Consider the following 12,959-nt stretch of genomic DNA (forward strand, 5'->3'; position numbering starts at 1 on the left):
ACATTAAAATTTCAACAGCAGGACCAGATGTGTTTTTTCTGGCTGTCTTGTTTTTGAGAAATCCCACTGATAAGATTTGGAAAACAAAGCAGAGAGGAAACTATACAGCTATAGACAACTAGTGCAATCAATTTAAAGTTTGTTTGTTTTGTACAAAAAAAACAAAACATTTTCTTCATTGATTCTGAGTAGACTTGAGAGAAATGGAGACAGGACTGATCCAGGTCAAAGTGCCAGGCAGTAATAGCCAGTCTACAGAGCGCAGAAAAAAGGTTGGTGTGTGTTTAAGCACAACTGTGCACATAGGTGTAGATTAGGGGGGATATTTTAAATAACAGAAAAGGTTGTGTATTTTTTACTGTCGCTAAGTTACACCCATAATATCAGTTTTTATATATCTTTTTATATATTTAATATCAGCAAACTGGGTAATAAGCTAGCAGGACTGTTTCTGTTATTTTACAGATTTATTTCTTAGAGTGCAAGAAAATTAAGTTTTTCACTCTCAAACTTCCCTGGGGGACGACCCCCAGAACCCATGGTTATAATGTGTCCCCTCCAATGTTGAAACTAAACCCACGCCCTTGACTGTGCATGTACACATCATACATTGTTTTATGTCTACTGCATATTAGTAGGGCTACACAGTGTCTGTAACAAGTAAAAAAAAAAAAATATGTATATAGTGTTTGAGATTGTACTGCTGTGCTGTTCTTGTCCATGGTCAGGAGCTGCGTAATTTATTGGCTATGTGTGTCGAGGACGAGACTGAACCCAAAAATAACTTGGCTCTCCCTAAACAAAAGCAAGACAGTCCTGACCAGAAGATGATCCTGATGAAACAAGGTGGGTGGAAGAGTGGAGACTCACAAAGCATGTTGCAACGTTTGGCTTACAAGGATTCCTTACTTTAGTGTTAACATGTATCTGTCTTCTATAGAGATGAAGAGAGACAGGCAATGTGACATTGAACGGAAGAGAGCACAGCTGGAGGTAAATGACTAAGAGGGCCCTTTTTCCCCCAACTCTTTTTATTTGAATTTCACAACAACATTAATACAGTGGTAACTGGCAGCGACAAATAAGGCATAATTGTGCATCAGTATGTCAGTGACTCTCACGTCCCATACACAACCACAAACCAACCGAGTCAGGTCATGTTAGCAGTGGTGGAAGAAGTATTCAGATCCTAAAACACACTGTAAAAATACAGTAAAAGTCCTGCATTGAAAATGTTACAAGGTAAAAGTATGTATCATCAGGAAAATGTACTTAAAGCTTTAGTGGGTAACTTTCTGATTAATGAACGTCCGTTACATTCAAGCTACTGCCAAATGTGTTTCTACAAAGCTAATTAAGACTATGAGCTCCACACAACTCTCTCTGTATTTCTCAGTATGACTATGTTCAGAAGATTGTCGATTGTCGTCCGTGTCCTCCTTGGCTACTAGCAACTACGTGGAGGAGGGGTGGCGGTGGTACGTGATCACGGAAGGCTTGTATGATGTGGACACGCCGACAGTTTTGTTGTCATTACTTAGAATTCCTCATGGGGGAGACAGAAACTACGCACTATAGCTTTAAAGTATTAAAAGTAAAAGTACTCAATGCAGAAAAATCCTCACATTTTAGAAACTAGAAACGATCAAAACAGTTCTGTCAATCAACTTGTAGACCTATATATTGTAAATATATAATAAAACGTATATTTATAAACTACATGTGTGTTGTTTGCAAAAAATCTTATTCTGTAAAGTAAGTAGTAACTGAAGCTGTCATATGAATGTAGTGGAGTAAAAAGTACAATATTTCTCTCTGAAATGTAGCAGAGTAGAAGTAGAAAGTGGCATGAAAAAAGAAGACTCAGGTAAAAGTACAAGTGTACTTAAGTACAGTACTTAGTTACATTCCACCACTGCATGTTAAGAGCCATTTAAAAAAACATGAGTTGTTGTTTTTTTACTTGATGGAACAAACAGAACACACAGAACACACAGGCAGACAGCTAGCCTGCAGAGCCAGGCTAGCTGTCTGCCTGTGTGTTCTGTTTGTTCCATCAAGTAAAAAAACAACAACTCATGTTTACTTTTATTTTCAAACAGAACACAAACCCCGGTCTCTTGGGTACTTCCTGCTTTGTTCCCGTAAATAAGGAAAAGGCCACTATAAATGAAATATGAGTCGTAATTGCTGCTTGAACAAACAACCTATGGGAGCGGGTTTTTTTTGGTGTCTCTAACGTACACATATAACGTACACATATAAGAGTTGTATCAATCCTCTCATCCAACAAGAAAATTAGGGTATTTCCCAAAATGTCAAACTATCTTTGAACATAAAGACACATATTACATAATAACATATTTTGTGTTGTTTACAAAAGCACAGATTCTTCATAGATCTAGCTTCTTAATTTTGCTCTCAAATGGCACCAGATTTTACTTTAACTTTAAATATACAACATTTTCTAAGTCTCACAAAAACCTGTGGGAAACACTGCACATATTTAGTTCTTTTTTATTATAACAATCTGCCAACATCAGCCTAATATATATTGCTGCCCTGTCAGTTAATTCCAAGCAAGACTTAGTATGTTGAACAAATGTCTATTTTTTTCCCCCCACTGCTAATTTATATCTGGCTTAACCTCCGTCTCCTTACTTATCTGCAATACTGCTCTTACGTTCTTCCCTCCATCCTCAGGCATCTCTGATGAAGAGCAGGAAAGACATTAAGAAGCTGAAGAAGGCCATTATCACAAAGACGGCACATATGAAACAGCTTGAACAGAGCCTTGGGATAGAGAACAAAATCTCTGAACAGTGCCTCAAGAGGATTGAGAAGAAAGCTGAGGATGCCAGAACACTGTAAGCAGTAGCGGATTCCTTGCCATTGTGACTTAAAACTGAATTCCTTTTTTAAATTTTATTATAATAATTGTAATGTTGTCTCTGTTGTCAGTTTTGAAAAAGAGAGCCAGAAGAGAGAAGAGGCAAATTCTACAACTGCGAAGTTAACTAAAGACATAGGGACCTTAAAAAGGTATCATCATCATCATCACTTAGGACCGTTCTCACCATACCTGTGTCTAAAACGTTGGAAAAGCTGGATCAGATCAGAAATAAATAACACTCAAAAAAGCCTAAAGACAAAACTTATAGCTAAAGAAGTCCAACTACGAGCATTAGATCTAAGAAAAGTCTTTTAGTGACATTCATTCAGCTGAGGTGGTTCCCAAAACGGCTCGTATAATGACAGGGAGAACCCTGCATAAAGTGATTTACCAATACTGTGTGTGCTAGGAAAAGATCTATAAATAAAAAGTGAGCAAGTATTAATCTGCAGTGAACATGGATAAAATACTGTCTTTCTTCTTGATAGTGAACTCGCCAATACTGAGGATATCCTGACTAAATATAAGAGGTACAAGAACATTTTGTTCAAGCTCTCGCCTCCGGAATGGCAGGAGGGTAAGTGTTGAAACCCAGGGAATTAATATGTCATAGATCATAACTGCCAGGGTGATGTTTGGTAATCCCCATGTCTTAAATGTTAACTTTGGTTATGTTATGTGTCTAAGTGACCGATGGGAACAACAGTGTTTGAAATTAGTCCAGTATTAACCCTCATGTTGTCCTCGAGCAGATTTGACCTGTTGTAAAGTTTTGTTCATATCAGAAAATATATGATGTCAAAATAAGCGTGAAAAATGTAAAAAAAAATGACAAAATGTTTGGAAGGGCAACAAACAATGAAAAAAAATAAGTCAAAAACACCAGAAGAAAACGTTGAAAAAAGCACCCAAAACATTGAAAAAGTGACAAAATCGTGAGAAAAACGCAACAAAACGTAAGAAAAAGCGATACAAATGTTGAAAAAGTGACCAAAACAATGGGAAAAAATATACAAAAACATAAAAAACTTTGAAAAAAGCAACAAAAACAACAAAAGTGTTTTCTTCATGGTTGACAGGAAGACAACACAAGGGCTAAGTAGGACTGCTGCAATGTCATGTTAATTGGCAACTGCGCACCTTCAATTTCAGTGTCCACTAAAAGTGCTTGTTTTGCCACTGACGGGCTCAGATTATTATTCTGACAACATTATAGAAAGGATTCATACACAGGTCTACTTTATCGTTAAAGATCATGAAACAGCCCCGAAATTGCTATCGCCAAACCCAGACTTCATTTACAAAACAATCATTTTATCATCGTAAAACACACTTCATTCAAAGATGAAAGGAAAAAAAAGCTGTTTTAGTTTAGTTTGTCTTTTCCACTGTTCCAACAATCACCACTCTGGTTTGGCTGATATATTAACCCTGAATTAACTCATTTACATGTGGAAATGTGCTGGCTCTTTACACGCTAAAAGTAGTGTTTATTTAAATGGCATTTGGTGAGTTTGGCGATTTCTGAGCTGTTTCTGGTTAAACAAAAAGGATCTTACTCTTTAACAAAAAGGTCTATCTCTGTAGGGATCCTTTCCATAATGTTGTCAGACACTTAGAATAATAATCTGAACCTGTCGGTGGCAAAAACAGCACTTTTAATGGACGCAAATTGACCGTGAACATTTATCCTATAGGATTACATTGCAGCCCGGCTTGCGGCTGCCGCTCTCAGCGTTCTCGATCAATACTGGACCAGTTTCAAAGATTTTTGTTCCCATTAGCCACTTAGACATACAGTAAATCTGAGATAGTGAGTTAAAACAAGCGACAAAAACATCAAAAAAATTGAATGCCTATGGTGACATGAACTATAACATGCACACAGGTTCAGGGTCCAGTCCGGGTCCAGTTGTGCCCTCCAGCAGGGAGCCCACGCTGTCCTCTGCCCGCGACGACACTCTGTAAGGAAACACCAACGCACTCACACATCCATGACGATGACGCACATCCAGTATTTGTCTCGTAAATTCGGATGGAGTAGTAAATAATAAGGTCAATGATCTAGACTATGACTTTCATTTAGTTATCGGTATAAGGCAAAAATCATCACAGTATACAGAAAAACATACTTTTAAAACTAAATTTACCCTCTAAAGACTTCCAACGCTCCATGTAGGTCTTACTTAGTTTTTTTATGTGGAATATATATATATATATATATGGGGCTGTGCAATTAATCAAATTTGTATCGCAATTTTGATTTTGGCTCCTAACCACAAAAACAATGTTATCGTAAAAATGATTATTTGCACATTACATTTTGAAAGTAAACTCTTATTTTGTCTTGTGTTCTGAAGGAGAATTCAAAAAGCTCAACGGGAAAAAGTATTATATATTATATTAAAAGTATTAATTTCTCCCTGTTGAATTGTTTTATCATTATGCTTTTTGTTGCTGCTGTTTCATAAAGCTATAAGAAATCTACCAAATGTCAGACACATATCATTACACACCTCTCTTTCTTTGGCATTGCGGGGTCACAAAATTCTCAACTGGATTGCAACAGCTCAAAATGTGAGGTCAGTTTACCCGCAGCAATGCCTTTTATTTTTGTAATCTTGAGTGTTTATGTGCAGCCCTCACAGTGTCTTTCCTGCAGGAGAAGCTGGAGCTGTACTTCTCTGATCCCCAGCAGCTTCTGGATCTGATGGCCGAGTTGACGGAACAGAACCTGTGCCTGATTCCGCACTCTACCCGGGTGGACGAGACGCTGCAGGAGCTCAAGCAGACCATCGAGGCAACCTGGAAGAAAATGTAAGCATCATATCATCCAAAAAGGCAAAACTTGTGACAACAACAATCTCATCCGATGCCAACTCCTCTCTGTCTTTAGGAAAAAGGATGACGAGAAGTTAACGTTGCAGGTGAATGACATGGAGGACAGAATCAGAAACGAAATGGCGAGAGCTACTTTGCACAAAAGGAAGGTTCGGCTCCATGACTCCCTGAAAACACAGGACCAGGTAAGGAAGCAGGACGTGCTGTACGTTTAGTGACTACGGAGCCCCTAAAGGGCCGTGGGATTTATTTATTTTCTGATGCACACAAGAAACTTTCTAATTTGCACGAGAAACCAATCTGAGTAGCAGTGAGAATGGCTGCCGAGGAGGAGGTATTCATCTTCCTGAAAACGCAAAGAAATGTACCTGATAGTGTCATCAACAAACTTAAAGATGATAAGGTAACTGTTAACTGATTTCATGCTGTGAATTTGAAATATTAACTTTAGCCACAAAACGTTAGCAGTACTTTGTTAGTATCATTTTGCTAGCCTTAGATTGGTTTCTTGTGAGCACGAGATACTTTTGCATGCGCACCAGAAAGTTTCTCGTGCGCACAAGAGTCATGTCATGTCCCCTTACGGGCTCCATAAGCGACAACATCCCCCTCTTTCAAATCTAAAAGCTGCACTTGGCAACTTAAAATGGATTCATTGGGGGAAAAACGCCCAGAAATAATTTACTGCAGGGGTCTTCAATGTTTTTTTAAACCAAGGACCCCTTAACTGAGAGAGAGAGAGACAGAGCAGGGACCCCCTACTACATATATTGTATAACATTTAGTTGCATATAAAAACTAGGCCTACAATAATGTATAGGGCGGCCTAAAGCCTTTATACATCATTTGTTTTGCATAGAATACTAAGCTATAAAAATGATTTTTGGCATGATTTTATAAATCATGTTTTAATGTTTAACATAAATGTGGCAGAGTGAATCCTTAGGATGAACTGTATCTGTGGATGGCCTTAGTGACTACCTATAGGCCAGTAAGCCTATCATCAGTGGGGATTTATATATGCTAATAATATGTTGGATTCATGTTAAGACAATAATTTGGAGGCCCCCCCCTGCAGTGACTCTGAGGACCCCCTAGGGGTCCCGGACCCCCTGTTGAAGAGCTCTGATCTACTGTAAAGTGGCATCATTAAACTACACACACGATTTTGGAACGTCCTGCCCGAGGAGATAAGGCTCGCAGAATCAGTGAACTTTTTTAAATCTCTTCTCAAAATCCATTTTTATGAACTTGCTTTCATGTGATGTCGTTATTGCTATTGATTTTTTAATTTTGTTTGATTGCTTATATTTATATGCTTATTTTGTCTTCTCACGACGGTCTTTTTTTTTTTTTTACCCAATTTTGTCTTGCAAATGTTTGGCCCCACTCTTTAGCTGCCTGTTTTATTTAACTCTTCTGCCTTGCTTTGTCTGTCAAAGCATTTTGTAATCTCTGTTTTTAAAGGTGCTTTATGAATAAAAGTTAATATTATGTTTACATTACATTACATATTCATTGTATTCCGTATCCTCCTCCCCTTTTTATCTGTCCCACCTCCTCTCCGTGCCTACAGGACATTATGTTGGATGCTCTGGGTGCCAAGGTGACAGAAGTGCATCGCCACTGCGTGGACAGCCGCCTGACCAACCTCAGCACCTTGGAGAAGCTGTCCAGCGTGGAGTACCGTATGACCGTGGTGCTGGAGCTCATCGAGAACATCCCAGAGGAGGACCTGGAGACACTGAGGATGATCAAAGAAAACGAGAGGAAGGCTAGGTTAGTCTCCCTGAGCGGCCGGACAGTAGGCCTGTAGTCTTTAAGTCATTCAGGTTTAGATACGTATATTATTCATTAATGTATGTACGTAGCTTAGAGCAGAGGTCTTCAACAGGGGGTCCGGGACCCCTAGGGGGTCCTCAGAGTCAGTGCAGGGGGGCCTTCAAATTATTGTTAATTTTTGAACATTTAACAAAAAATTTAAAAGTCCTAACATGAATCCAACATATTATTAGCAAATATAAACCCCCACTGATGATAGGCTTACTGGCCTATAGGTAAGCTAGTCACTAAGGCCATCCACAGATACAGGTAATCCTAACAATTCACTCTGCCACACGTATGTGTTACATTAAAACATGATTTATAAAATCATGCCAACAATTAGTAGGCTATTTTAATATCTTAGTATTCAATGCATTAAAAAGGTATGTATGAAGGCTTCAGGCCGCCCTACACGTTATTGTAGGTCCAGTTTAATATGCAACTTCATTTTATACAGTATATGCAGTAGGGGGTCCCTGATCTGTCTCTCTTTAAGTTAAGGGGTCCTTGGTTTAAAAAAACATTGAAGACCCCTGGCTTAGAGGACATGGCATATTAGTGAATATTTGGTATATTTCATCCAATGCGATCAGGTTCATAATTCTTAGTTTTTTACAATTTGAACCAAAGAATTCCATTTAACTTTTAACTTTTTTTAAATCAATTAGTTAGAAAAATGTGGATCAGAGTTTCCCAAAGCCCAAGATGACGTCCTCAAATGTCTCGTTTTGTCCACAACTCAAAGATATTCAGTTTCCTGTCACAGAGGAGAGAAGAAACTAGAACATATTCACATTTAAGAAGCTGGAATCATAAAAGCATAAAAGAAAAATGACTCAAAACGAGTACTCCGTTATCGCAATAGGTTGAAATAGTTTTTTTAGATTAATGTTTGCAGCTCCAAAGAATTCACATTTTTTCTAGAAGTTGTAGATTGGCTTAAACAGACGTTTGTTCACTGCAGTTTACAGGATTCTCTTTTGACAAACTTAGTTTATTATTATGCTTCTTTCCACTAAAGAAAAATACAGAAAAAAATGGGCAAATGAGCTTATTATTATGCAGCAGGTCAGCTGGTGAGTCCCTCAAAGTACAGTCTATATCCTCGACGTTCCACTTCAGGGATTGCTCCTCTCAATTCCACCGGATGCATGTCTTTTTCGCCGATGTCCGTTACCGTCTGCTTTCTTTGTGTTGGAATTTTAATTCCGGTGGATTTAAAGCCCCTGACACACCAACTGTGACTGATCAGTCGGCTCCCCGAGGTCCAAAAAGTGCCTCGGAACACACCGAAGCGACGGCGACTTGAGCGTACGTTCTGCGGGTGCGTGAGACGTAATACATCTCCATAACAGCAGGCGGCGCTAATCTGTATTGTCGCCCAAAAAATGAAAACCGGAAATGACAAACGCGTCACGTGGGTCTGGCTTCTCCAGCCGACCATAATGGCGGCTCGTTCGGAATACGAGCTCGTATTTTACGAAAAAAGTTCACTGAAACGTGTTTCTGAAAACATTTTTAGCGAGAAATAGGCCGTGCAGTTGCTGAATCTGTCTTCATTTCAGATCGACAAAGGTCAGTTTAAAAGATTTTCGTCAGATTTTGAGAGGCGTTCGTCGCTCATCCCGCTCCTCATTTCCGGGTTAGCACTCCACCAATCAGATGGGTCATTGAGTCTGACTGCCCGCCCTCCGACCCAACATGTCAAATCGGCCAAAATGAAAGTCGACGGCCCCTCTGACGGACGACGGCACGGAACGCACCGAACAGACTCGAGTCACTGACCTCGCCAGACTCTCCGACGGCCGATTATCGGGTTGGTGTGTCAGGGCCTTATGAGGACTATGGTTAACTGCTCCTCAGATCTCTGCAGGGTAATCTGTGACTATTGGTTTAAAGAAATGCCAATTAACCAGAGCATGTTTTTCTCCCATCCCGGAATGCTGGGTGGACTAGCCAGACCTTCCTCCACAGCGCTGTGGAGGAAGGTCTGGCAAAGCGAGACTACTCAAAGTATTATTTATGCATCTGCAAATAGTATTTTTATCATTGAATGTTCTCTCTCTTTGAAGAATTGATTGAATATTATAATAATAATAGCAATTCATTACATTTATATAGCGCTTTATCATAGACACTCAAAGCGTTTCAGGGGTGGAGGACTACTCTATATATTGTGTATATCATGTACAGTATGAGTGTAAAAATAATAGTGTGGGGCGTTAATTGTGAGCAGAATAGTAAATTCCAGACTGGCTTTTCTATCTTCAAACGCAATGATAGAAAGACAATGTACCTTGCAAACTAATGTAAGGAGCTCTGGATAGAGATGTTTCCCCAAAGAGCGTTGTTGTTACATGAAAACCCACTTCTCTTCCTGCTTGCTATATCATGTTCCAGGCAACGTGAAGAGCAGCTGAGGCAGGAGATGGAGAGAAAGCTAGAGATGATGAAGAAGTGCTTTGAAAAATGCCATGGTGACAGCAAGAAAACAGTGAGTCTTTCACTTCAAAATGAACAACGGTATTATGTGAATTTTGTATTAAGTTTTCTAATCACACAACACAATCAATGATATTATTAAGAGATCAGTAACACATTCATTTGAATAGTGTGTCGACGGACGTACATTTCCAGAGTAAAGCCTGAAATTCGGCGCGTGGCTCGCGCTTGGGCTGCACAATACATTGATTTTTTTTTTAATCGCCATCGGGAAATCAACTGGCGCAATAAACACATCGCAAAAGACTGCGACATATCGCGAAAGGCACTACGAGATTTGTTTCAGAATGTCCACTCTCTGATCAGATTATTTTTGACTCAAACGTGTAGTCGAAGCAGTCAGAGAAATAAACCCCGGAGGATGCTAAAACCTCATCTTTTTTATCTCTTAGACTGGAAGAAGGCTCATGCCCAGATGCATCCCTCTGGGGCAGAAGGTCAAAGTCAGCGATGAGGACAACGCTCCTAACGAGATGAACTCCATGCCTTCCTCTTCACCGCAGAGGACTCTTGAAGTGTATGAAAATTCACCAGTTTTCCAGAAATAATCTGATTGGCCACAGCCAGTGCAACCTCATTATCCAGCTTGTTTCTTTTTCATTGATACTCTTATGCTGTGACTTTTATTTCTGCATGTGCATATGTGTTTTTGTAGTTCTTCGAAATGTAACATTTGTTTGATTTGTGCTCAGCGCCTTTGCTGCATTTCGTGTGTGTGTATACACACACACATAGCTATATAGACACAGTGTTTGAGATGCGCACACATAGACACATATATACTATGCATATACACACATATATACGTATATATACGATATTCGAAAGACGTATATCGCATATCGCACATTTTGCTCATATGGTGCAGCCCTAGCTCACTCGCAGAATGTCCACTCTCTGATCAGATTATTTTTGACTCAAACGTGTAGTCGAAGCAGTCAGAGAAATAAACCCCGGAGGATGCTAAAACCTCATCTTTTTATCTCTTAGACTGGAAGAAGGCTCATGCCCAGATGCATCCCTCTGGGGCAGAAGGTCAAAGTCAGCGATGAGGACAACGCTCCTAACGAGGATGAACTCCATGCCTTCCTCTTCACCGCAGAGGACTCTTGAAGTGTATGAAAATTCACCAGTTTTCCAGAAATAATCTGATTGGCCACAGCCAGTGCAACCTCATTATCCAGCTTGTTTCTTTTTTCATTGATACTCTTATGCTGTGACTTTTATTTCTGAATGTACATTGTTTTGTATGTAGCCTTCTTTCGAAGGTACAATTTCATTTGAAAGTGCTCATATTGCGCTTTTCCCCCTTTCCTTTATTTTGTGTGTGTGTGTATACACACACACACACACATACACACACACACACACACACACACACACACACACACACACACACACACACACACACACACACACACACACACACATACACACACACACACACACACACACACACACACACACACACACACACACACACACACATACACACACACACACACACACACACACACACACACACACACACACACACACACACACACACACACACACACACACACACACACACACATATATATATATATATATATATATATATATATATATATATATATATATATATATATATACATATATATATATATATATATATATATATATATATATATATATATATATATATATATATATATATATATATATGTACACATACGTTATAATGCTCGCCTGGCTGCACTAGCGTGGCACACCCTCATACTCTGCTTCTGACTGGCTAGTAGTCCTTACCTAGGACCTCTAGGTACAACCTCTAATACAATCATGAACCTGAAAAGGAGCATAATATGAGCACTTTAATGTTTGTTTTTTTCACGGCCACATGCACTACGATGCATGCACGCCGGACCGGCAATCAAAACAAAGAACAGAGAACCTCAGATGGGAGCCTGAACTCATTCTCTGCTCAAGACGCCAATCCTCCACTATATCATTTAAAGCTAATGTCTGTTTGCAGCTTTAATGCTGAATACAGTCCCTATAAACACAGGGATATAACAAACTGGAGACTGTAAAGTTAGTAATTAAAGTAGATATGAGTAGTGGAGACAGAAATGGTAAATTAATTCTACTCTGACAGGTGTCAATGGACCACCCCAATCAAAAACGTATGAATAAGCCATCGACTATTTGTGTCTTCTCCCGTGTCTGCTTTTCACTGCAGCTTTGTCTTATGTTACACACTTTGCATTGTCCTACATGTAGTGTAGTATTAGTATAATGTAATGAGGTTATACGGCTGCAACTACCAATTATTTTCCTATTTGATTAATCAATTAGTTGTTTGGTCTATAAAATGTCAGAAAATGGTAAAAAAATAATGTGGATCAGTGTTTCCCCAAAAAGCCCAAGATGACGTCCTCAAATGTCTTGTATTGTCCCCAACTCAAAGATATGCAGTTTCCTGTCACAGAGGAGAGACTAGAAAATATTCACATTTAAGAAGCTGCAATCAGAGAATTTTAAAAATGACTCGATTAAGAAAATAGTTGCTAACTCAGTAGTTGACAACTAATCAATTAATCTATGCAGCTCTATGGAGGTTACAATGGCTATTTAAGGGAACAAAGATGCAATGAATAAGTTACTGAATTCATGATTTGATGGTTTTTGCTGCCCATTAAAGTGTTTTGTGACCATAACCTTCTACACATAGATATTTTAGAAAGTATACAGCCTAGGGAGGGGTTTTTGGGGGAGAAAAAAAACAGGCAGAAAGCAAAGATTTGGGTTATTGTGGTTTATAATGTTTTTCAGTATGAGCACACATACTACAGTGTCATTACAAATAACACCACATAAAGGGAGTGTGGTTATGTGGCTAACAGGTGTCATCACA

At 39.1% G+C, this 12,959-nt stretch overlaps 1 protein-coding gene across 1 annotated transcript; it reads left to right on the forward strand.

The window, feature by feature from the left end:
* Positions 1 to 203: 203 nt before the first annotated feature.
* LOC144529147 (cilia- and flagella-associated protein 100-like) lies at positions 204 to 11,173 on the forward strand. Its single transcript, XM_078268117.1, has 13 exons — positions 204 to 272; positions 729 to 846; positions 941 to 993; positions 2,704 to 2,867; positions 2,962 to 3,042; positions 3,382 to 3,470; positions 4,782 to 4,857; positions 5,463 to 5,475; positions 5,556 to 5,710; positions 5,790 to 5,919; positions 7,311 to 7,513; positions 9,959 to 10,052; positions 11,051 to 11,173. The coding sequence occupies exons 1-13, from the start codon at positions 204 to 206 to the stop codon at positions 11,171 to 11,173; spliced, it is 1,368 nt and encodes a 455-aa protein (XP_078124243.1).
* Positions 11,174 to 12,959: the final 1,786 nt, after the last annotated feature.

The sequence above is a fragment of the Sander vitreus genome, chromosome 2 (assembly GCF_031162955.1).
Source record: "Sander vitreus isolate 19-12246 chromosome 2, sanVit1, whole genome shotgun sequence".
Lineage (NCBI taxonomy): Eukaryota > Metazoa > Chordata > Actinopteri > Perciformes > Percidae > Sander > Sander vitreus.